General features: G+C 34.7%; 1 protein-coding gene across 16 annotated transcripts in view; it reads left to right on the top strand.

Moving 5' to 3' along the window:
- The window catches only part of LOC6044903 (melatonin receptor type 1B-A), a 70309-nt gene extending 49227 nt beyond the window's left edge, over window positions 1-21082 (top strand). For all 16 annotated transcript variants that reach the window (XM_038264359.1, XM_038264357.1, XM_038264349.1 and 13 more), the window contains 3 exons: window positions 6926-7511; window positions 14390-14562; window positions 20068-21082. In XM_038264359.1, the coding sequence (XP_038120287.1) occupies window positions 7133-7511; window positions 14390-14562; window positions 20068-20787 (1272 nt within the window). In that variant the 5' untranslated portion in view covers window positions 6926-7132 and the 3' untranslated portion in view covers window positions 20788-21082. The remainder of the gene's footprint in view (window positions 1-6925; window positions 7512-14389; window positions 14563-20067) is intronic.
- Window positions 21083-25290: the final 4208 nt, after the last annotated feature.

Here is a 25290-nt window from a genome sequence, read left to right as displayed (position 1 = left end):
ATTAATGAACACTGGATGATAGAACGACAGCGACAGGATGTCGAAAAAAGTACAAAAAAAAATACCGTTCCCACCCGCAGGCAATCCCATTATATGGTGAAATACTTTCGGGGATCTCGGGTAAATGAATGGGATTTATTTTCCCCGATTCATTGTGTGGCCACTTTGAGTGGTCGTCCCGAGTCGGCCCCGTTGCTGCCGGCAGGGGGCAGTGTTGCCATCTTTTTATTATCTCCGAAAATAATAACCATTAATCCTCATTTCGCAATCGACCCGACGGTGTAGCCGGGGGTGATAAGTGGGGGGAGAGGGGGAAGTTGGATGGTTTACCTTTTATGAGGTGAATTTTGATTGCGCATTAAAAGTTCATTCAACGAAAGTGTTTGCAAATTAATCCGATGGAGACGCCTGGTGCGCAATCTATATTTATAATGCATCACAGATTATTTTGATTATTTATGTTAATTTCATAAAATGCAGATTTTTATTATAAATAACGCGGAGAACCGCATATTTCCACGTGGGCAGAATACTAACCCGATTCGATATTTAATACCACGAGCATGTTTGCTCTCACCTGGGTTAACACCCACGCGAACCATCACTGATTGAACGCCACCTCCAGACTTCGAGGTCCACCTACAGCACGTACAGAATGATTAAGGATGCTGGCACCGGGATGCTTTTCCAGCGCGTAGTTTAAGAGCAATATTTATTTTATATTGCACGCCATGGCGGATTATTATTGCAAAACAATGTACCTAAAAAAATCTTCACCGAAATCGAAGGAATTTTTGATTTATTCTAATTTCAAGTTATTTCATACATTCATCATTCATCATTCATATCAGTGGGGGGTGACATTGGGGTCTGGAAGGTGAGCTTGAGTCAAAGTGATTTTTTTTTTATTTTACCATTTCTCACGTTTTTTCTCAATGAAACTGAGTGCCGTAAAAAGAGTTGTGTAGGGGACATCTTAAGATGACTTAGGTGAAAAAATCTCGCTCCTAGAAAAAATGCAAATGTTTGAAAATCTCTACTGGGTAATTCTCCGCCGACCTGTTGGAAAATTTGTCTTTTCTACTTTAATGATGAAAATGTCAGATGAATGTTAATGAAATTTCAAAAAACTTCTTCTGATTGATATATTTATCCGAAATTTCATTAAAAACGTTATTTCTTTTTTTTTTCAATCAACCATTTTCACATTTGACCCGCAAGTTATGTGAGCTTATGTGAGCTACAAATTTGGCCCGCCATTCAAAAACTTTGAACATCCCTGCATTCCTGGCATTTTTTTTCGTTAAGAACATAATTTGGCAATCCCAACTTGGCGCTTACATCACTTTGCATTTTGGCACATCTGCTGCAGAAGATGAAAGTTTTTTTCGATCTTCACATCAAAAGTAAAATGCAATGACGCGAACTTTTGCTTGTCATCGGTAAGAAAGCGAGCTTGCCTGCCATTCTGTCCTGCTGACATGACTAACTTTGTGTGCCAAAACGAAGTGAAGTTAATTAAATATTTCAGCACTTTTCTTTCACCCTTTCGCGCGTTTTAATTAAGCTTTTACTGTCATTGCTCCTTTTTTTGATAGACTTTAAAGACACTGAAAAATCGCTGTATAGAACTGCTTCTTCCTTAAGAAAAACCTTAAACACCACGCGTCTCCACCGAAAAGCCGCTAATGCGAATGGCTTGTAAATGCTATCAAATCGTGCTAACATAATCGCTTGTTACCACACACACAATAACCGCTTGAACAACCACCTAAACATGGTGCGATAAAGCGCCCCCTCTATTATAGAACCCCTCACACAGGCCCGTAGCCAGGGGGGGGGGCTTCCGGGCTGCAGCCCCCCCCGAAATTTTTTCCAATTTTTTTAAAATTGAACTACCTTAAAAAAATCTTAAATCAATGATTGTGTGTTCTCTTCCCAGAAATAATTTGTAATTTCAAGAATTGATTGATCAAACTGAGTAATTTGCCTGTCCATTGCCAGGCTCAGTTTTTGTAGATTATGGATCCAAAATTTGGATATTTAAAAATTGAGCTGCAGATTTGAACATTGTTCCATTCAGTAACATCTCATTTATCTTGTAGTTTTAGCATTACATTGGTTAGGATGGTCCAAATCTGGGCTTACTTGGGGCTATCCCCTGAAATCAAAGATTTACGCATCACTAGCCTAAATTCCAAAATTTGAGCTTTTTCTGACCACTGACCACCAAGTTTGGGCAAAATCGTCAAATTGTATGGAGAAAAGCAACTTTTTCAGTTTTTGACCAATGGAAGGCGCAATAACTATCCAGTTCTTATCAATTTTCAGAACTAATATCTTCTTTAAATTTGGAAAAACTTTCCCGAAGACACCTTATTTTTTTGGGTTTTTTCCTAAAAAGTTATTAACCTTCGAAAATAGCAATTTCCGGCCCTGCTCTTAAGGGCTACATAGAACTAATTACCGTCACCTGGGGCGAATCGGGACTACAGTCTGAATAGGGACAGCAAAAATCCTTAGATCTTGTTGTCTTATTTTTGATTGTAGAACTTAAGTATGACCCATGAAGAACCATAAAATAATTTAGAATTTTTGGATTCAATGTGGCGGTCAAAATGGAGGTCAAGAAATATTTCTGGTGTTTTTTTTTAAAGGTCTAATAAACCAAATTTCCAGTTTCTGCTTTTTGGGTGCTTTTGAAACCGTCAGGGGTATTAAAAAACACCCAAAAAGCAAAAACTTGGTGTATTGGACCATTAAAAAAACAGATGCCGAATTTGATGTTAAAAACAAGCAAATAAAACATGCCGATTTCATTTGTTCCTGATTCGGTTATCCGAAGTCCTTCGAACTTCGGATAATCGAAACTTTGGATAATCGAGGCTTCGGCTAGTCGAATTTGGATTGTAAAATTAATAGCCCTCCTTTATTTGCATTAAAACCTTTAAACTGTTAATACATGTTTTTTCTCTACATTTTTCAAAATTTATCATAATTTCTCAAAAATATTTAGATTTTGTTTTCAAAAACGAAAGCATTTAATATGAAAAACATTTGAGTGAATTTTGACTATTATCAGAAATACAATTCTAATTTTATCGTTTTGGTTTTAAGAATATGGTTAGTTACATATCTAAGACCTGAGACAAAAATGCTTGAGAAATATCTGTGTGTATTTTTTTATTACTTTTTCGTAAACCTTTTTTCCGAAACCACTCGTCCAAAATGCTTTCTTTTGGTCACATTTTTTAGTTTCCACCGTGGCCAATCTCCAATTTTTATTTAATATATCAAAAATCGGAAGATCAAATAAGTGAATACTTATTATCAACTAATTTTCACTTTGTGCATGAGCTTGCGATTTTTAAAGGAAGAAATAAAATGATAAAAATATTCAAAACGTTAAAAAAATTTAAGCTTGGATTCAAAAACTCAGAAATTAAATTAATTAAACATCACTTTCAAATTATATAATTTCTGATCAATAATTCATTTTTAAACTATTTAATTTCTATTTTTTTGGATTTTACAGATTAGAATTTGCATTTTGAAAATTTTAAAATTTCTTTATTTTTTATAATTTCTTATTTTTGAATATCAATTGTAAATATTTTCCAAAGTTTATGTTGCCACCTTTCCAAAATGGACCAAAAAACAGAGAGCAAATACAATATTTAAAAAAAATAGCTTCACAATTTTAATGGAAATAACTTATTTCGATTAAGTCTTTTTAGGACCAGCGACCAGGTCGGTCCGGAAAACAAATTTGAAATGTTTTTCCTGCTTTCATATACGACATGTTTGAGCTCGTTTAAAAATATTTAGAATTTTTTAACATGTCGCGGAACCGCGGAAAGTTTTTTCTCACGAAAAAAGGATTTCGCCATCAGCTAGATATTTTGAAAACTAATGATGCAAAACAACTGTACTGATTTAAAGTGTGTTTTGAACACTTTTAAAATAATAAAACCATAGCTTGTAGTTTTGATTTGTAACCCTCTCAACTTTGGTCAGAGTTTAGTGACATAAACTTCAGAATAATATTCGCAACGGCTAATTGAAGATTTAAAAATTTTACACTTTCAAATTTCTAAATTTTCATAATTTTTGATTTAAATTTTTTTGGTATAAGACAAAGAAATGCCAGAAATCAAAAATAAAAATAATAAAAACATAAAAAATTTAAGATAACAATTCAACAGAATAATATAAAAAAATCAGAAATTCCAAAAATTAAACAATCTAAAACTGAAAAATTAATAAAATAATTGATACTTATCCTAAACTAAAAAAAATATCATTTTAAAATTAAGTTATTCAAAATCCAATAAATTATGTTTTTTCAATCTTAATTTTTGGATGCTTTAAATATTTTTATGTTTGAATTCTAGTATTCCAAAATTAATTTATATTCACCAGAAAATTAAGTGATTTTTGTAATGGCTTTTCCCTTATTTCAGCATTTTAAGATTCAGCGTTTTGATAGTCAGCTTCATGAGGCAATTCTTCAATATTATTTAAGCGAATACATTATTTTCAAACGTTATTTTCAGTCGCATCCAAATAAACAAATCAAAATCTCATCAACACATATTGCTCCCGAAGAAATATCAAACGACGCTTTTTGTTTCTGTTCCTTTTCAGCTGCATACCGCTTAAGAGAAGTCTTTTCGTAATCCTTTTCTTGACCGTTCCTTGAGATTTTTTTGTATGGAGTTTTAAGAGTCTCCGTACTACAGCACATTTTTTAAAATTTTCGTTTGAAAGTAAAATATAGTTCTTGTAGCAAAATTCAGACTAAGATTTGATTTACAGGAAAAATGTAATTGATTTAAGAATTCTTACATAAAGTATTCTTTACTTTTAAAACAAAATTTAAGATAATAATTACACACGATAATTTCCAAAATCAGAAATTCCAAAAATGAAAAAATCAAATACATAAAAAAATATAAAATAATTACAACTAAAAAAATCCTTAAATTATAAAAAAAAACATTTTTTATCATTTTTAAATAAAGATATTCAAAAAATAATTTTCAATCATTTCAATAAATTATGTTTTAATAATCTTATTTTTTTGATGCTTCGAATATTGGTATGTTTGAATTCAAGTGCAGACTAAGATTAGATTTACAGGATAAAACTAATCAATTTATGAATTCTTACATAAAGTTTTCTTTATTTTTAATTTATCAAGGTTTCGTAAATATAAAATTTCTAAACCATAAAATGTGCAGGATTTTGTTCCTAGAGTCAAGATATTGCTTGAACAAACATCGATTTTAATAAATGGTTACAATCCTAAATTATTAAACATGTATATAGATTAAAATTTTATTAAAAAATTATCTTTAGAATTGAGATCTGATTAAATTTTTTTGTCATGTTTTAAAATTTTATTTTTGCTCAAATTCTGGACCAATTTTCAGAATACAATGAGTAATGAATTTGAAAATGGCGTTTAGTCGGAATATTAAAGTTAAACATGATTCGTTTTAATGTTTGATGCAATCGAGGAAAATTTTAACGGTTACATATGCATTTAAAAATGGTTACATATGCATTATTAACAACTCTTCCAGTGAATATTTTGGCGTTAAAAATTAATTTAATACATTTTATCTGAATTTTTTAACACATTAAAATTAAACACAGGGACTGATTTTTTTTCTTCAAATATATATTTATTATAGGCCTACACAGAAAAAAATGTGAATTTACTCGACACGGAAAAAATGAATCACATGTAAACTCAGTTAATGTAAACTTGAGATTCGACGTAATTTTTTTTTGTTGCCATGGAGACACTTCAGAAGCTGAAATTTCAACGATTATATTTTTGTATTTCATTAAAATTATTTATTTTTGAGAGCACCAGGAGCTTCGCAAAATATGAAATGGCTTCAATAGCTTAGAACAATTAAAATAAAACATTGTTTAAGTTTGTTTATAAAATTTTAAGAAAAACAAATATTTCAGTTATGAGTTTTATGTTGTGCTAGAAAAAATGAAAAATGTTAGATAAACCATCACAATTATCACACAGCTGAAAATGTAAATCCAGACGGTTTAAAATTTCTCTCAGTATAAAATACAGAAAACATAATACTTATGGTTAGATAAATCGATATTTCTTTAAAAAAAATTTATGCTTTCAAAAATTTGATTCAAGTTAAGTATATTTTAAATTTAGCGACGTTTATCACGTAATTGGATTACAATTAAACAATTCAAGAAAATGTTAAAAAAAACACTTTCTCTACTCCTTTAATACAAACTAGCTGTTAAAATAAAGAAAAAAATGACGAACGAGTTTCTTCAATAAATACATTGATAACTTAATATGAAAATCTTCGAAAACTTTTTTGCATACATTACATTAAAATTTTACAATTCATCTCAATAATTATACCACAAACCAAGTGATGGTATAAATGATTTGCTGATTTTTATACTCCTTGAATTTTTGCACCCAAGCCCCCCCCGAACAAAAATCCTGGCTACGGCCCTGCCCTCACAGAAATAACAAGACAACATTAACCTAATGTGACACGGCAATCGTGTTCATTCGGTGTTGTCTGCTTCGAGCTTGATCGTCGTCGTCCGTTCTAGATTACGTTAGCAACAGTTTACCCTTTTTGGTGTTCATTTACCTGTTAGTGGACGGAAAACTCACCTAAGGGTTTTTTTTCAGATTTTCTTACCAAAACGTGTTTATCAGATGGTAATCATTATTAAGTATTAAGTTACACAATAAATCATTACAGCGTCAAGATACTTGACAGAACACACTCGTTTAAACTCTATCTCAGAATGATATTCTTATAGCGAGAAGACCCTAATCTGATTAACTTGGTCTGACAGGTATAATTATATTAACGCTTTCTTTTTCTCTACCTTTTTTTCCCCCTTCCACTAGGCAATCATTTCACAGGACACCCTCAGCAACCAAGGGAGAAGGGTGGCGTCAAAAACGGTCCATTTCCCTTCACACTAGCTGCCATTGCCTCGCCATCATCATCAACGTCACCGGCCATTGTCCAAAGGCCATAAACCGGCCACTATTGTGCCACTTGTCCTAGGCTAAACAAAACAAAAAAGAAATCAACACACACAAAAAAAAATTATGGCCAGTGCATCACTGACCCGGACACTGGCGGTCGTTTCGATCCTTGGACTAGTGGCCGCCGGAAGTACCGACGGACTCGCAACAAGTGCCACCAATTACGGCGTCGACGAGGTTGGTGGCGAAAATGGCACTGATTTGCTGCTCCGGCCATCACTGTCACTGCCGATAACTCCATTAGCGTTGATGTCCAAGCACGGCGGAGGCACTTCCGGCGGCGGCAGCAAGCACCAGGAGGACGTCTCACCGGTGACACTGTCGACGGAGTGGCCCCGGCTGGCGCGACTGCTGCTGCTGGCCAGCCTCTCCGTCATCGGGAGCGTCGGCAACGTGTTTATGATTTCGTCCGTCATGATTGAGGACCACCTCAAGAAGGCAGGTAAGCAAGTGCGCCGAAACGTCAACAATCAAACGGAAGTTGGCGAGTTTTTCTTACCTTTCTCTCTCAATATTCTTCAAATTGGTGCGTGAGTTTTTCTTTATTCTCTTTTCCTTCCTTTTTCAACTCTTTGTCTGCTCTCGTTACTTTTATGAGAAAAGTTTTTTGAAAGCGCTGCCACACCTATAGAAACAAAGTGATTAGTACAGCTTTTGTCTTTTACTCTCTACACTAAAAGTTTCATCATTTCCGTTCGTCTTTCAACAACACTCGCTCGCCGCCATAAGAGAGCTTGAACGAAAAAGTAGCTGCGCTAGAAACTTCTTCCTTCCTGTCCAACTCGAACTTTGAATAATTTTCCCGCTCACTTTTCCGCTCTAGATAGTCCTCTGGCCACTAAGCCCTCTCCAGCTCTTGGCCACTATCATCCCGTCCATTAGAGATGTGCCAGTTTTTGCATTGGCATTGACATCTTCTCTCTCGCTATTGAAATGCACCAGCAGCATCATGCAACTCCAGTCCAAATGGCTCAACCCGAAATGTAGACGAAATTTCGTCTTCCGGCGCTGTCCCAACTCAGCGTTGCAGTTGGCCCCTTTGAATCAGTAAATTATTCATTTTTCCTTCATCTTCTTCTTCTACGTTTAAACCGCTGCAGATAACATCTGCTTGATGAATGTTGATAAGTTTTAATTTTAAATTAGTTGAAAGAGTCAGATAGACACTATAATAAACACTTAAGGTCGTAGATGGTGTCTTTCACTCTTGGGGCAATTATGGTTCTGAATTCGGGGTCCAGAAATAGTAAAGGGAAATGAAAAATTAATCACTTTATGTGAAATGTTTCTACAAACAACACAAAGAAGCCCCTTTTTTGATTAATTCTGATTCAAGATCTGAATGTTTTTATAAAACAAACATGGCCGCCAAATGGCCGATCGGGAATGATGCCTTTCATAGCCCCAATTAGTAGTTTATACAACGAATCATATAGTTATCCAAGGAGGCTCTGCGAGTCATATTCCTGTGCAGTGACTCGTTTGAGTGGTTAAATGCCCATTACACTTTCAAAGAAAATGTTTACAATATTCTACCGGCGCCATAACGGCCGCTATCTTGGCTTTCTAAATCTAGAATCTTTATATTTTTATAGGATCAAATTATTTTTAGGATCAAATTGTGTTCAGTGAATGAATATGATGACTTGTAAATTTTTATATAACTATTTAAAAGATAAACCAAATTTTCTTTTTATGATAATTTGACAACCAGTTGCCCGATATTATATTTATTACTGTAGAAGTAACTATAAAGTAATTCCAGCTCAAAACAGGATTGTTTAGATACAATTTCTAGAGTTTTTTTAAAGGTCCTATAAGCTAATGTGTTTATAGGACACTTTCCCAAAATATGGCGGAATTTGATGAACTCTTCCTTGAATGCCAATCGTTTGAACATTGGCCCAATATCACCGTTTAGAGCGGGTGACATTGGGTCATTATATGGAACTAAAATGATGCTCAAATATAAAGATATGATAAAACAAGTAATCCAGCAATGTTCCTTATTCGAGGGAATCGTACTGCTACAACATTTTATGTAGAGATTTTCAAACATTTAGGTACTTTTCGAGCAATTCCTACAAAAACATTAAAAAGTTGATTTTTCATGAGATAATTTTTGGCCAAAAACGTACCTCAACTTTTGACAGCTGCCTAAATGACAGGATTTGTTTTAGGAACGAAATTTTTTCAGCTAACTCATCTTAAGATGTCTCCTACACAACCCTATCAACAAAATTTAGTTTCATTGAGAAAAACCTGAGAAATTGTAAAATCCGTTAAAAATCACTATGACTCAATCTCACACTCCAGACCCAATTTCACCCCCACTGACGGTATTCAAATAATGCTGAATATTTAAAGATTGCTGTATCTCGAAACGGTTGCATCGTATCAAAAAGTGTACAAAGACAAACTATTAGGAAATTTAATTTTCAATTCTCAAAAATATTTTCACCGGAAAGCTCGACCAACTTCCCTTTTTTATACAAGGTTCCATACAAATTTGGGGGCAGTCCATTGAAAAGTGCTATGATAATATTCAAAAATCTGTAAATCGAGAAAAGATTTGCATATCAGCCTGGTGTCTTGAACAAAGCTGTTGATTATGATTAGGACTATTCAGGAAAAAATATTCCCACCATAAAAACTCTCATTTTTTTAATTACTTTCAATCACTCGAATTTGACAAAAAAAAATGAGTTTAATATACGAAAGTCCCAATTTTTGGGCAAAACAATATTATTTTAGCTCTTTTAAAATTGAAGTCGTGATTTTAAAACTCTAAAATATTTCAAGTTTTATTCGTTAACATTGAGAATTTTAACAATGTTTTCCACGATATCATTGAGGGGCAGTTAGAAAGGACATTTTTTTCATTTTCACTCTTTACAAGACCATACCAAGACCTTGTTAGAATGATGGTTTTTCGACAAAGATGGACACTTTATTCCTAAATTTAAAAAATACAATTACAGAGAAACCTCTTTTTACGCGGTGGCGTTACGCTTTTTGTTTCGTCGATTTCTCTAAAACCATACGATATTTCCGTAGTATTTGTATTTTGCTCTTTACTTTAAAAAAAAACAAAAAAAAAGTAGTAACAATTCAACAGGGCGAATCTGCGTTTGTAAACAAGCAGTCTATCCCCCTCTTACTTGACGTGAACCAAACGTGAACTGTCACTTGAGCGAAATTAGTTGCTTGTTAACAAATGCAGATCCGCCCTATTGAAATGTTACTACGGATATTTGAAAGCTTCAAAAAGCGTTTTGAAGGTCTGCACAAAACCTACAAATTGCTTTTAAAATATTACGAAAATGTTGCGTCGTTCCAGAGAAATCGATAAATAAGAAAAACTGAATGCACTGCGTAAAAAGAGGTCTCACTGTATTAATTAAATCATGAGCAATTCTCTACGAAATCGGTCTTTTTTCTTCAATTTTAATTTTTGTATTTTTTAATCCGACTGAAACTTTTTTGGTGCCTTCGGTATGCCCAAAGAAGCCATTTTGCATCATTAGTTTGTCCATATAATTTTCCATACAAATTTGCATGTCCATACAAAAATGATGTATGAAAATTCAAATCACTTGTCTTTTGAAGGAATTTTGATCGATTTGGTGTCTTCGGCAAAGTTGTAGGTATGGATACGGACTACTAGAAAAAATAATACACGGTAAAAAAATTTGGTGATTTTTATTTAACTTTGTCACTAAAACTTGATTACAAAAAACACTATTTTAATTTTTATTTTTGATATGTTTAGAGGACATAAAATGCCAACTTTTCAGAAATTTCAGGTTGTGCAAAAATCATTGACCGAGTTATGAATTTTTAATCAATGATTTTCAAAAAATCGAAATTTTGGTCGTAAATTTTCAACTTCATTTTTCGATGTAAAATTAAATTTGCAATCAAAAGTACTTTAGTGAAATTTTGATAAAGTGCACCGTTTTCAAGTTATAGCCATATTAGTGACTTTTTGAAAATAGTCGCATTTTCATTTAAAATGGTACATGTTTGCCCAGTTTTGAAAAAAAATATTTTTGAAAAGCTGAGAAAATTCTCTATATTTTGCTTATTCGGACTTTGTTGATACGACCTTTAGTTGCTGAGATATTGCAATGCAAAGGTTTAAAAACAGGAAAATTGATGTTTTCTAAGTTTCACCAAACAACCCACCATTTTCTATCGTCAATATCTCAGCAACTAATGGTCCGATTTTCAATGTTAATATATGAAACAATTGTGAAATTTTCGATCTTTCGAAAAAATATTTTCAAAATTTTCAAATCAAGACTAACATTTTAAAAGGGCGTAATATTGAATGTTTGGCCTTTTGAAATGTTAGTCTTGATTTGAAATTTTGAAAATATTTTCGAAAAGATGGAAAATCTCAAATGTTTCATATTACATTGAAAATCGGCCAAAGTATAAGATATTGACGATAGAAAATGGTGGGTTGTTTGGGTAGACTTAAAATCATCAATTTTCTGTTTAAACCTGCATTGCAATATCTCAGCAACAAAGGTCGTATCAACAAAGTCCGAATAAGCAAAATATAGAGAATTTTCAGCTTTAAAATATTTTCAAAACTGGGAAACATAATGCAAAAATGAAAACAAAGCGCAAAAAACTGCGGCGTAACGAAAACGGTGCACTGTCAAAATTCACAAAGCGATTGCAAATTTACATGAAAAACGAAGTTGAGCGACGCGATGCGAAAATCGTATTTTAAAAACAAAGTAACGGTCCGTATTTTGCACAACTGCTGAAAGTGGCATTTGTCAAAAACATATCAAAAAAAAAAAATTAAAAAAAATGTTTTTTAAATCAAGTTTGTGACAAAGTTAAAATAAAAATCACAAATTACGTAAATTATTTCTAGTGTAGTCCATATCATACCTACAACTTGAAGATACAAATGATCAAAAACACAACAAAGATACAGATTTTTGTTCTAAATTTTATGGACAGTGAAATTTGTGGAAAATGGACATGTGATGCAAAATGGCTGGAGCATACCGAAGGCACCAAAAAAGTTTCAGTCGGATTAAAAAATACAAAAAAAATCGAATGACCGAAATCCTAGAGAACTGCTCTCATTCAATCTTAAATGGCTATAAACTCAAACATGAATTCAAACGGTGCACATTAGGAAATTTTACAAAGATACTTACTAAGATTTAGAATTAAATTTTACAACTAGAAAAAACTTCATTTTTTGTGAGCATATTCCAAAAAACACTTAATTCCAAAAATCATATCCAGGTTAAAACAAAACGTCTGTCAAACCCAATAGCTCAAAAGTTTGCATTTTGTCTACTAAAACATGTCATAAATAAAAAAATCGAGGTGGTCAACTTTGTCAACTTTCGACTTTGTGAAAAGTTTCGACTAGAACTAGGGTATATGTCCCTATTTTGGGCCTAGTATCTATTTTGGGTCTACCAAACTTAATTCAACGAAATTGAGCATTTCACCAAATCTGGCAAGAATCTGCCAATTGCTAATGATACGTGCAGTCATTATCTTCATTTTGGTGGGTAAGAATAATTTACTTTTTCCTTCTAAATTGGAAATAAAGCAATAAAAATAGCACTCTTCACTTTTTTCTTGGCAAATCGCTATTTGCCCATTAGGACGAAAATTTTCACCACTTTAGCTTACCGCTTGTTGACACTCAGCGTCACGTCTTTCATCGCTCAGCAAACGAATGAGAGCCGTCTCCCGAATCTCCAACCACCGGCAATATGTTTTTTGGTGGGTTGCACAATCCCGTTGAAAAAACAATCACCAAACTGCCACCAAATCAATAAAATAACTGATTAATAATTTAGTCCATTTCGGAGAGAATGGCTCCATATTCAGTCCATTTGACACTTCTACAAATTGTGACAGTGTGTGTGCGCTTTTCACAAGTTACAGTCTTTCTTGCATATTACGGGCTTGTTGTTTGGCTACGCAACAAATGTTTAATTATGTTCAAAACTCTGAAAGAATGATATAAATCATGTCCTAGCTAATTATGCACGTAATGCAAGTGAAATCAATCGTTCTAATGTTGATTTGTGGCTTAAAACATCACAATGATTGAGCATGTTTGTCGACCGAATTTGTGCGGCTGTACTGTACGAGCTGGAGCTGAACCGTACGTCAAAAAAGTTCGCCACGTGCTTCGAGATTTCAACCAATCAGGAGGTAGGCCGAAAATATGTACAAAGAAAGTCGTATGCTAGAAGCAATATCCCCAAAATAGGGACAAAAAATGTTTCAGTTTCTCGGGCTTATACAGAAATATAAAGTATTTTCGTCAAAAATGTGATTAAGTTAGAGCATTAGCATTAAGAAACCTACTTATTCATGTAATAAAAGCAAGGCTGCCTATAGCAGCCTTTGAGAATACATCAAATAAAAAGTGCGCTCGGCTTAGTAGGCCCAAAATGAGGACAAATACCCTACAACTTTTCTGAAGACACCAAATCGATCATAAATCCCTTCTCGAGAAACCACTCGTGGACTTCGACATGATGAATCGATTTTATTCAAATCTAAAAATTAAAATCAATGTTTTTTTTTTGCAAAAATCCAGAGATTTGCTCATTTTATGTTTAAAACTCAAAAAATTATTCATCAAAAACAAGTATTTAAAAAAAATATATGTGTTAGTATTGAGGAAAATGCAGAGAATCCCTCAGGTACAAAACAGCTTTAACCATCCACATTCATTTCATTCTTCAAACCACACAACCACCAACACCCACTAAAAAGCTGCTTAGCCAGCATAACTGATGCAACAATCCCAGCTCGGTGTCGCGCCAGCAATAGTACAGTGACAGAATGAATATTTCCACAATTATAATTGCGTTGCTCAACGCAACCACCGACAGGACACCACCAGCGCCCAGGACGAACGTGACTAAATGATGTTTGTCGTTGCTGAGCTTTCTTGTTTCGTTGCTGCGACCAAAATGTACAAGAGGGTGGCCAGTTGACAGTCCACACATTATAGTCAGAGTAATTCAGTGATGAATTATGCAATTATACGCGGTGTGGGGGTTATCTTGCTGCTCGTAAACTGCTGCGTTTTACTCTCGATGCTTTGCATAGTTGAAATTCACTTTAATTTTCTGCTGGAAAAAATTAAACTAAAATTGTTTAAAATTTTCCAAATGTTTAAAGGGGCTAAACCGGGACTTTCTTAAACTCTCACTATATCCACTAACTCACTCTCTTTCTATCTCTGTACCGTATACCTACCACACTCTATAATATACATGTCCTCTCCCCCGTTCCTCCCTCCCGTTCCGACAGGTAACGCATTCATAGTGAACATAGCGCTCGCAGATTTACTAATCACTAGCGTAGTGATGCCAGCCTCCACCATAGTGCTCCTCGCTGGCATCGACAATTCGGACACGGAAGTATGCAAATTTCAGTGGTTTCTAGCTGCTTGCTCGTTTTTGGTTAGCATTTTAACCCTAGCAGTAAGTATTGGAGCGGTTTTGGAACAGAAAACCCCACTCCCTGCCCCCTCACCAGCCCTACTCGAGTTGTTGTCCTTTGTGTGTATGTGTTTTCGTATGTGTGATGCGTTTGTAGGATTTGCACTATATGTATCTAAATTTAGATATGCTCTATTTATGCGTAGTTTTAGTAAATGATTCGTTTTAGTTTGCTATATCCTCTTGGTAGTGTAGAGTATAGTGAATATGTACCAATTTTGCTGAGTTCTTTTGAAAATGGAATGCTAAATTTGCACGAGTAGATTGAATTGGGTTTCAAAACTGTTTAGGACAATTGGTTTTCCGTTTAGAAAGGCAAGGTAAGCGTTAGGCGATAAAACATTTTTAGATTTCAGGGACTAAATAAATGTATAGCAGTGAAAACTATAGGTGTCTACTATCTTATCTAGCATATACTATAAGCGTAACTAGTGCAATTCAAAGTGAGATTTGTTTAAACAGATCAGAGAATGTTTTTGGCTCAATTTTAAAACAAATAATGTTGCCAAAATTTTAACACTAAAAAAAGTATACCTAAATTTCCACGCTTTCTTTAATATTATTCCAAAACCCATATAAAACTACCTTGTAGACCAAGTAATAGTACTTTATGCCATAAGTTGCAAAATGAAGATTTTCCAGCACGAGTTTTAAAATACGGCAAGTCCTTATAACATCGAATTTTGTAACGAGTTGCTTACAACATTTTTCACAATTTGCAAAACCAAAACAGTGTCGAAAAGTATCACTTTGTTTAGCACGTTTTTTTTGGTGATAATAAGTGAGTTTCGTCACAATAGGTAAAAATCACATGAGTACAGAATTGAACATTTAAAAAGTTAATAACACCTCCGCTGAAAACCTCAACTTTTTCTTCATTCTCTTCTGAGAGCACTTGTCACTCTTGCAGAAAAGATTGAGATAGGCGTCGCGACGCTCATGTTGATAGTTGGCAAATCTTTTCGCACTTTTCGGCAAATTTTTCCCTCCGACTTGAAATATGATCTTATAAAGTTTTTTGAAAAATGCAAAAATTGTTAAGGTGCTCAAAACTGCAAAAAAAATGCACCGATGTAACGGGTTGAATCCCATTTAAGGGATTACATACATGTAAATCGGCATATGCTTCAAAGGTTGATTTGAGCACACGCAAAAACTTTTTTTCAAATCTGTTTTCAGACAATAAAATATACATTTTCATCTATCAATGAAATAAATTTGAACACATTTGGTTGTGTCTTCGCCGAGATATAGCTATTTGATGTTTGCAGTTTGAAAAAAAAACGGGTTCCACGATATCTCAACACTGTTTTGAGCAAATCGGCTCAAAATTTTGGTGAAGACTCGTTAAACAAGTTCCGTTTTCATGACGATGGCCGATTTTCAAAAAGTTTATTTTTAAAAAAGATAAAAATATTTTTATGTTTTTCATTAAAAAAATCGTTAGTTTTTGATTTTTGTATTTTTTTCAAAAAGCAAAATTTCAAAATCGGGCTTCGCCATGCACACGGGGTATGTCTTTAGAGCAGGCTTGCCCAACGACCGTCCCGCAGGCCGGATCAGGCTCGTGAAGCCATTTCATCCGGCCCGCAACGGCTTTTCAAAATAATTCTATGATTGGCCTCTTTAGGCTGTGCATGAAATTTTCAATGAATAAAATGAGTATCTAAATTGAAAAAAATAAAAAAATAAGATTTAGATCAATTTTTTAATAATATCACACAAATATTATTAGAAACATTTTGTACTTTTTAATTACTTTTGCAATAAAATGTTTCTTTTACAAAGTATTATTTGGATTTTTACTCTGTATTTAAAAAAAGTTTTTTAGTTTCAAATTTCTTTATGTCGGAATTTAATTTTAATAATAATCAATTCTAAATCGATAAACTCAAATAATCATTAAACTGGAATCTGGCGCAAGAAAACAAAATTACCAATTTCGTAAAAATATGAAATATATGAAAAAACTTGGATTGTTGGTTAAAAATACACAAAAAGACTAAATTTAAATTTAAAACAGTTTATACTGTGTTTACTTCAAATTGAAGCTTTTCATCATTAATGAACTTGATGAAAATAGATTTTTAAATAAATAAATAGGCAAAAACAAGTGTTTTTTTTCAGAACAACTATTCGGAGATAAAGTTTTATTTTAATAAATCTTATTTTACATTTTACTTATAAATTAAACTGAGGATAAAAACCGCTGCAAATATTTTTAAAATAAGATTTTTTTAATTTTGTGTGTGTTTAAAATCATTTTTTTTTTTTTAATTTGAATAAGGTGCACAACAACGCAAAAAGTGTTTTTTTTTTTTTTTTGTAAAGGAGATTTGAATCCAATTTTCATCTCAATAAATTTTATCATTAGGGGAGAGTGGGGAGATTTGATCCCCGGGGACACTTGATACCAAGCCTGTATCTCGTCAGCATGTGGGTAAAACAATTAGCTTAGTTCTAGAAAGTTGTGCTAAATTGAGTAAAACTCATTGTAGAAAACAAAGGAAAAAAAATTAAAAAATGTTTAGATTGAGTTACACACATTTTTCTAAAAAGTTTTCTTTTGAAAACAAAAATTTCCAGCAATTGTAAACATGCCCAATTTTGCCTAAAAAAGAAAATTTTAAGTTTTTAAATATTTTGCTTGCTAAACTTGTTATATTTTGAACACAAACGTACATGTTTAATGTGCAATTGCTGTAATTTATAGAAAATAAAAAGTTTGGATGAATAAAAATCATTTTGCTTAAGATTTCTTCAAAATGTTGAAAGGGGGATCAAATTACCCCCAACATTTTGAAAATGCCGGTTTAAAATATTTTTTTAAAACGCTTGGCATGATTCGAAGAGTTTTTCTGATGAAATGCCCTTAAGCTTTCAATTCATGCAAAAAGTTCATAGTTTTGTGAGAAATTGACAGAGTTATGTGCGATACAAAAAAAGGGATCAAGTCTCCCCACTCTCCCCTACTCATTGATTAAAGGATTACATACATGTATATTGGCAAAAAAGTCAGAGGTTATTATGAGCACACACTTCAACTTTTTTTAAATTCTTTTTTCATGGCATTAAAATATACATTTTCACCTACTTTCAAAACAAATTTGAAGATATTTGATTGCATCGTTGCCGAGATATAGCAATTTTAAGTTAGCAGTTTCAAAAAACGGGTGCCACGATATCTCAACACAGTCTTGACCAAATCGGCTCAAAATTTTGGTGAATACTCGTTAAACCGATTCCGTGTGCATGACAAAGCCCGATTTTCAAAAAGTTTGTGTTATATTTTTGTGTTTTTCATATTAAAAACCGTTTGTTTTTGATTTTTGTATTTTTTTAAAAAGCTAATTTTAAAAATTGGGCTTCGTCATGCACACGGGATACATCTTGAGAGTCTTCACCTGAAATTTCAGCCAATTTGGTCCATCCCATCTCGAGATATCGTGTAGAGCGTCCAATTTCCCGGGGTTATAAATTTCCCGGGAAACGGGAAATTTTCAGCAAATTTCCCGGGAAATCCCGGGAATTCCCGGGAAATTTTAAGTTTATTGAAAATTGTTATGGTCTTGGTTTTAATAAATATTAAGCAACAAAATTGTATAGGAAATCAACATTAATGGTTTAAATAAGTGTGAAGATCAATTAACAGCTTGACTGCATGTAAAAAATCGTTCAAATACATGAAAATGTATTTTGGTATTTTTGATGAGAAATTTTAAACATGCCTCTGTGACCAGTTTATTGAAATTAGAAAAAAACAAGCAGAAATTATGTTTTTCATGACAAATACTGGTTCCAGCTCTTGAACAAATGGTAAAGCTTTTTAGTGTTGGTTTTACTCCAAACAACCCAATGTTTTCAAATATTTGAGCAAGCTTTGAATATATTCTTGAATTTTTTTAAGAACAAGCAATAGAAGGTAATTTATCAATATTTTTTTTTGTATTATCATGTTGCATAATTTAAATTACACGATAAACTAACATCAATCCACAAAAAGTCTTCGATTTTTCACATTTAACCCTCTAACACCTGTAGTTGCATCAGTGCTTCATAATTCTTTAACTTCAAATTGTAATTTCTTTAGAACTAGGTATTCAACCAATTGAATTAATTCTTTTTGCACAAATTCGATTTTCATCTCATTTGATCATGGTAAACAAAAACGTATAAAAATCTCAATTTTAATTTGGAGGTAAGGAGTTAATATTGTTTTGATTAAATTACATCAATCTGTTGAAAGCTTACCAAATTGTAATAATTTAATACTCATTAAACAAGATCTATTCCCAGTTGCCTTAAAGGCATAATTTCTGATAATCTGATAAGTTATATATAATCCAAACAATACATTTAATTGAACAAAATCATTTATTATTTTTTCAGAGCATTTTCAAAAAAAAAAGTTCAGAACATTCCGCTTGAATTTCGGGAATTCCCGGGAAATTTACAAATTTCCCGGGAAACGGGAAATATTTTTTTTCGGGAAATCCCGGGAATTCCCGGGAAATTTTTTCCCGGGACGGGAAATTGGACGCTCTAGTGGCACCCGTAAATCAACTCGGGGTTTAGAGAAAAACGCCAACAAAGTTTGACAGCCCGCTTTGCGCATGGCAAAATTTTGAACTTAAATCGTCTCTTACTCAGTTTAATCATTTAATATCTTCATGAAACTTTCAGGAGTGATTAAAAATCATGTTTTGAGTGAATTTATAAAATAATCTGTAATATAAAATTTTGTGATTTTCTACATGTATGTAACCCCTTAAGTTTAAATATTGTTGTGTTAAGGAAATTAAGCTTTTAAAAAAGTAGCAACGGCCGATGAAATTTGATTTTTTTTTAAGTATGGTCATTGCAAATATTTTCAAAGTTTATGCCATCCGGATAGACAACTTCTGTTCATTCTAAATTAATATCTAAACTCGACTGATTGCTGGCTATCGTTATATTTATCGTGTGCAAGTTTGTTTGTCCCATCTTAAGTGAATTTGTCAAAATATTTTTTTAGCGATTTATTTGAAAATGGATATTTGTTCTCAAAAAATGTTTTCAAATCGCCAAAATAGTCTCCTTTCCTAACCAAAAATGAGCGTGCATATGTGCTGTTTTTTATAAGACTTATTTGTGTGCTGGAAAGTTCAGCACTTGTGTCAAAAAGCAAATTTTTTCGAATTGATGATATTCTTATTGATTGAAAATAAAATTTTGGTTAAAGAGATTTATTTTTCCTATGTGTTCATGTCATGAATTGCTAGTTACGCTTATGTCTTGATGTACTGAAACATATCATATTCAACGTTTAGGTGTCTACTGAATCATACTAGTCAAGCATAATGTACAATCAGTCGATGTGCTAAACCATAAATGTAAAGTCATCACTTTCGGTGTGAGCATCAGAAAAAAAAGTCATAGCTGTGTGGTCTCAAATTTAGCTTCTTTCGATTAACCCTCCCACTAATCAACACTCGCCAACCATTCCAGATCATGTCCATCGAGAACTACTTCCGGCTGTGTACGGCCCAGAACGAGCCCAGCTGGTTCAACCGGACGAACGTGACCGTGATTCTGCTGCTGATCTGGTTCGTGTCCTGTCTCGCCTCGGGAATGCAGTTCGTGTACGACATTAGCTTCGATTACTGCGACCGGAAGTCGAACCACATCGTCCCGTCGGAAGCCGGCTGGGTGGGACTGGTGGTGCTGATGCCACTGCTGCTGACCTTCCTCACCCACATCCGGATCATCGTGGACGTCAAGCGAAACATGAGCCTGCCCAACTTTAAGCCAAACCTGGCGTACACGTGGGACCTGTCGCTGGTGCGGACCAACTTTTACAGCTTCCTGATCTTCGTGCTGTTTTGGTTGCCGTTCTGCATCATCCTGGCGTACGGAACGACCAAGAGCGTCCCCAACCGGGTGTTTTACAACACGGCCTGGATCGGGCTGTCCAAGTCCTGCTTCCACAATGTGATCTACTGTCTGACCAATCGACACTTCCGCAGCGCGTACATCAGCCTGTTCAACTACTGCTGCTGCAAGACGACGGTGGCCGTCTCGCGGAGGCAGCGAACCGACGGCAACCGACCGACGGCCGACGTCCGGGTGCACATCATCCCCGGCTACAACATGTACTCGTACACGAGCCCCCAGCGCGCCGGAAACAGCCACGGCCACTGGGGAAAGCGCGAGTGCCACGAGTTATGATCGGAAACGTAGCTGAATTAATCGCGACCGGCCAGCGCTGAGTTCGATTAATTTACCACCACCCCCCATCGAGAGTCGAACAAACATTGTGTGCATGTGATTAGTCCTACACCAACACACATTTTACAACTTGAAACCCGAGTTCAGGATAAACAGCATTTCGCGGGAAGCATAATGGCTGGAATGAAATCAGCGAACTTAAATAAACGGAAAATGCAAACATTTGCCTCCGCGGTTGGAGTTCGTTGGAATGTGCAAAATTCTACGGTAAATAAAATCCATCAATCACATCTGACCTTTGAAATTCGCAATAATTTCACATTTGATATGATTGAACCGTACAATTTGTTTTCTACACTTTTCTCGGGTATTTCGTTTCAAATCTCGTTACTTCCAAATATCGCCGTTGGCAGTTTACTGTTTTTTTTTTTCTATGAATTGTATGCGCTATATTGAAAACTAAATCAAACAAGAGCTTCCACGAAAAATATTTTTGAATTGTAGCAAAGCACATTTCTTTGGAAAATTTAACAACCAAGCTTCTCCATCACAGTATTAACGTTGAAACATTTTGATGAAGACGCTTGGTAGTTGTTGATAGTGATTTTTACGGTAGAAGATTTCCAAGACAAATCAACTTGCCGAATCACCCGAATATGGGACTTTTCCTCAAAATTTCGCTTCACAAGCTGAATATTGTTCCTTGAGCTATTTTAGGACTCTGTGCCAAATATGAGCAAAATCGTTAATACTAGAACGTGCAGTTTGTATGGAAAAAATCGAAAAAATGTATATGAAAAACTCAGTTTTCTTACGCATGGTGTGGATCCAAATCCCAAAATAAAATTCCCTGACTTTTCCCTGACCTCTCCAGACCACCATTTTTTTTCTATTTTTAACTAACACATTGTTTAGAGCGTTTTTATGGTTTCATGCATTTTCCTTTTTGAATATTGGAAATTTAAGATATTGAAAAACTTCAATGACTTTTTTTTTTTATTTTTTCAACGATGGATTCTACAAAAAACTAAAAAAAACTTTTTTTTATTTTGGCAATCATTTTTTCTTATCGAACATCCAAAATGAGCAACCATACAAATGTCCTATGTTTCTAAATCTTTTGATGTCATTTTAAATGTTGCCCTTTAACAAAAAATCTAGAGTTTTTTTAAAAGGGCCTATAAACATATGAAACACAATAGTTTATTGGACCTTTTCAAAAAAACTCTAGAAATAATTAATAATCAAAATTGTTGCAAATTTCAAATTTCCGAATTTCAAATTGCGATTAGTTAATTTCACTTCATTTCCTAAAGAAAATTTAAAATTAAAAGTTTTCAAAAAAAAATCAATTGAAAATTTGATTTTAATAGAAAAAAATCAAGTTTAATTTTAAAATTGAGGCCTTTTGCCGGATTTTTTAAACGAATTAGCCCGATGCAAAACTAAGTAATTTTACAGAACCTTAAGAAAGATTAAAAAAAAACTGGAAAACTAGGAAAAATGTATGTAAAATTAAATGTGAATTTTTCAAGTACATGTTTAAGGTTTTAAAATAGATCTAGGTCTTTTTCAACAATGTTTGTATTTAAAGTAAACGGTTTTCTGGATATTTGAAGAAAACATAATCTTAAATAATTTTACAAAAAAATATTTTTGCTATAAAATTTAAAAAAAAATGTTATCTATCTTGACCAGAGCCTACAGACGATCATTCACAAGATCAAAACATTTTATATATAAAAAAAACAACCTGCTCGAGCTTTTCAAAAAGTCATTATTTCTCAAACTTAGATATTTGGGTGTTTTGGAATAGATTCCAAATTTAAGCTCGATCTGACCACGGGAACTCCTCCTTGTAAGCCCTTGAATGTTGATTGGGAAAAATATGTAAAATGTAGTTGTACAATCCCAATGAAATCTCGGATGCTGTATCTTAATAAAAGTTGAAACAACTTTTTCAAAGAGACCATATTTTATAAATTCTTGAATTCTCAAATTCTTTTATTCAGGGTTGTTACGGAGAAATAAAACAAAAATCCGCGCCATTCCAAAACCCAATCAGCGCAAAATCCGCGTCATTTTAAGAAAAATAATTATGCGATAAACATACAAAAGAGTATCATAATAAATTCACTTTTTATTAATCTCAGAACGCAGAATCTTGCAACGCTGAAAATATATTTTTGCTAGAATTAGGTAAACTAGAGATAAAAGCCAAAACAAACATATTGACAAAAAAAAAATAAAAAAATTCAACATTTAGAAATTAAGATCTTAAAACTAAATCAAATATAAATAAAGAAAAATAATGAAATTTAAAAATTGTAATAAATCCTCGATTTGAGATTTTAAATTTAAGATACAGTTCATACTCGATGATCTTACGAAAGCGTCACTAAGAAAAATCGAAGCAAATTTTCCTACATCTTCTTCTCAAAATTTCTCTAGCCGAAAAAAAAACTCCAAAAATACTTCAAATTTTATCAGGTTTTCTGTAATCTAAGATGGTTACAAAAATGGCAGCATTCAAGAACCTAGGAATTTAAGAATTTAAGAATTTAAGAATTTAAGCATTAAAGAAAATAAGTTTTTTGTTCTCTTGAATTATTTTTAATTATTGATATTTTTGATTTTTTTCTGATTTTTTAGTTTTCAATTTGAAAATTTCGGATCTTTTATATTTTTTAAATATGTTTTTTTTTGTTTTTTAATACTATTTTTCCTAATTTTTTTTTCTTAAAATCTGAATAATTTAATTTTGAATGTTGGAGCTGTATTTTTTTAATGTTTTGTTTTTTTTTTTGTCAAGAATGTTTAAATTAAAAAAAATATTTCTACTGGTTGAATCCCATCTAAAATTCAAAAGCGGAGGTCAGCTTCTGTTACGGTGTCGAGAGAAAACCGGAGCTGGGTCTCGGTAGCTTCAAGGTGGCAGCCCCACCCCGAGACTAGGTATCGCAGCCCCAATCCGGCTGCATACCGAAACCAAAAACATTACGAACAATCAAGAAGGAATAAGGATCCGGAACAAACGGCATAGACCTAGGCACGAAAAGGACACCGATTGGAAACTCGGAACATGGAACTGCAGATCGTTACGTTTCGATGGGTATGAGTACGCTCTGTTGAACGAGCTCAAACCCCGCAACTTCGATGTTGTAGCACTGCAGGAGATGTGCTGGAAGGGAGCGAAGATGTGGGAGGATGATGCTTTGGAGCTCACCATGTACCAGAGCGGCGGAGCCGAAAACAAGCTGGGAACCGGCTTCATAGTGTTGGGCAAGATGCGGAGTCGTGTGATAGATTGGGAGCCGATCGACGACCGGATGTGTAGGTTGAGGATTAAAGGCCGTTTCTTCAACTATCACATCTTCAACGTACATTGCCCACACGAGGAATCATCCGATGCCGAGAAGGAAGCGTTCTACGCGAAGCTGGAGCAGAAGTTCGACAGCTGCCCGCAGAGGGACGTCAAGATCGTCATCGGAGATATGAACGCCCGCATAGGAAGGGAGGAGATGTACAAGCCGGTGATCGGGCCGAACAGCCTGCACACCGTCACGAACGACAACGGCCAGCGGTGCATCAACTTCGCAGCCTCCCGCGGTATGGTGGTACGGAGCACATTCTTCCCCCGGAAAGACATCCACAAAGTCACCTGGACATCGCCTAACCAACGAACAAAAACACAAATCGACCACGTCCTCATCGACGGCCGATTCTTCTCGGACATACGGAACATCCGCACGTACCGCGGTGCGGACATCCACTCGGACCACTACCTGGTGGGTGCAAGCATGCACTCAAAGCTGTCGACGACGGAGCCGGCTCCCACCGCCGTTCAACACCGAGCGGCTGCAGGACACGGCTGCGGCTCAGCACTACGTGCAGCAGCTGGAAGCGAGCCTGCCAACGGAGGAGGAACTCGGCGCTGCCTCGCTCAACGATGGATGGAGCAGAATTTGCTCGGCCATCGGCAGTGCCGCTGAAGCCGCGCTAGGTAGTACGGTCCGAGTTGGAAAGCAGCTTACGCGGTGAAGCTGAGAGCCGCAACTGATGAGAACGTGGCCAGATACAAACAAGCGCTGAAACAGCAGAGAACGGTCTTCAAGCTCAAGAAGCGCCAGCTGGAAGATCGCGATCGCGCCGAAATGGAGCAGCTGTTCCGGCAGAACGAGACGCGAAAGTTCTACGAGAAGGTTAACCGGTCCCGCAAAGGCTATGCGCCGCAAGCCAACACTTGTCGGGACGCCGAGGGAAACCTTCTTATGGACAAAGGCGAGGTGTTGAACAGGTGGCAGCAGTTCTTCAACGAGCACCTCAACGGCGATGTAGCGCATGGAGACGGCTTTGAAACCCAACTTGACCGCCCGCTGCTGACCAACAGTTCCCGGCACCTGATCTGGAGACGGTGAAGAAGGAGATCAGGCAGCTGAAGAACAACAGGGCCGCCGGTAAAGATCGGTTACCCGGTGAGCTCTTCAAATATGGAGGAGAGCA

The sequence above is a fragment of the Culex quinquefasciatus genome, chromosome 3 (genome assembly GCF_015732765.1).
Source record: "Culex quinquefasciatus strain JHB chromosome 3, VPISU_Cqui_1.0_pri_paternal, whole genome shotgun sequence".
NCBI classification, from domain to species: Eukaryota; Metazoa; Arthropoda; class Insecta; order Diptera; family Culicidae; genus Culex; species Culex quinquefasciatus.
The sequence above is the reverse complement of the archived record's forward strand: the minus strand, read 5'-3'. Positions and strand labels throughout refer to the sequence as shown.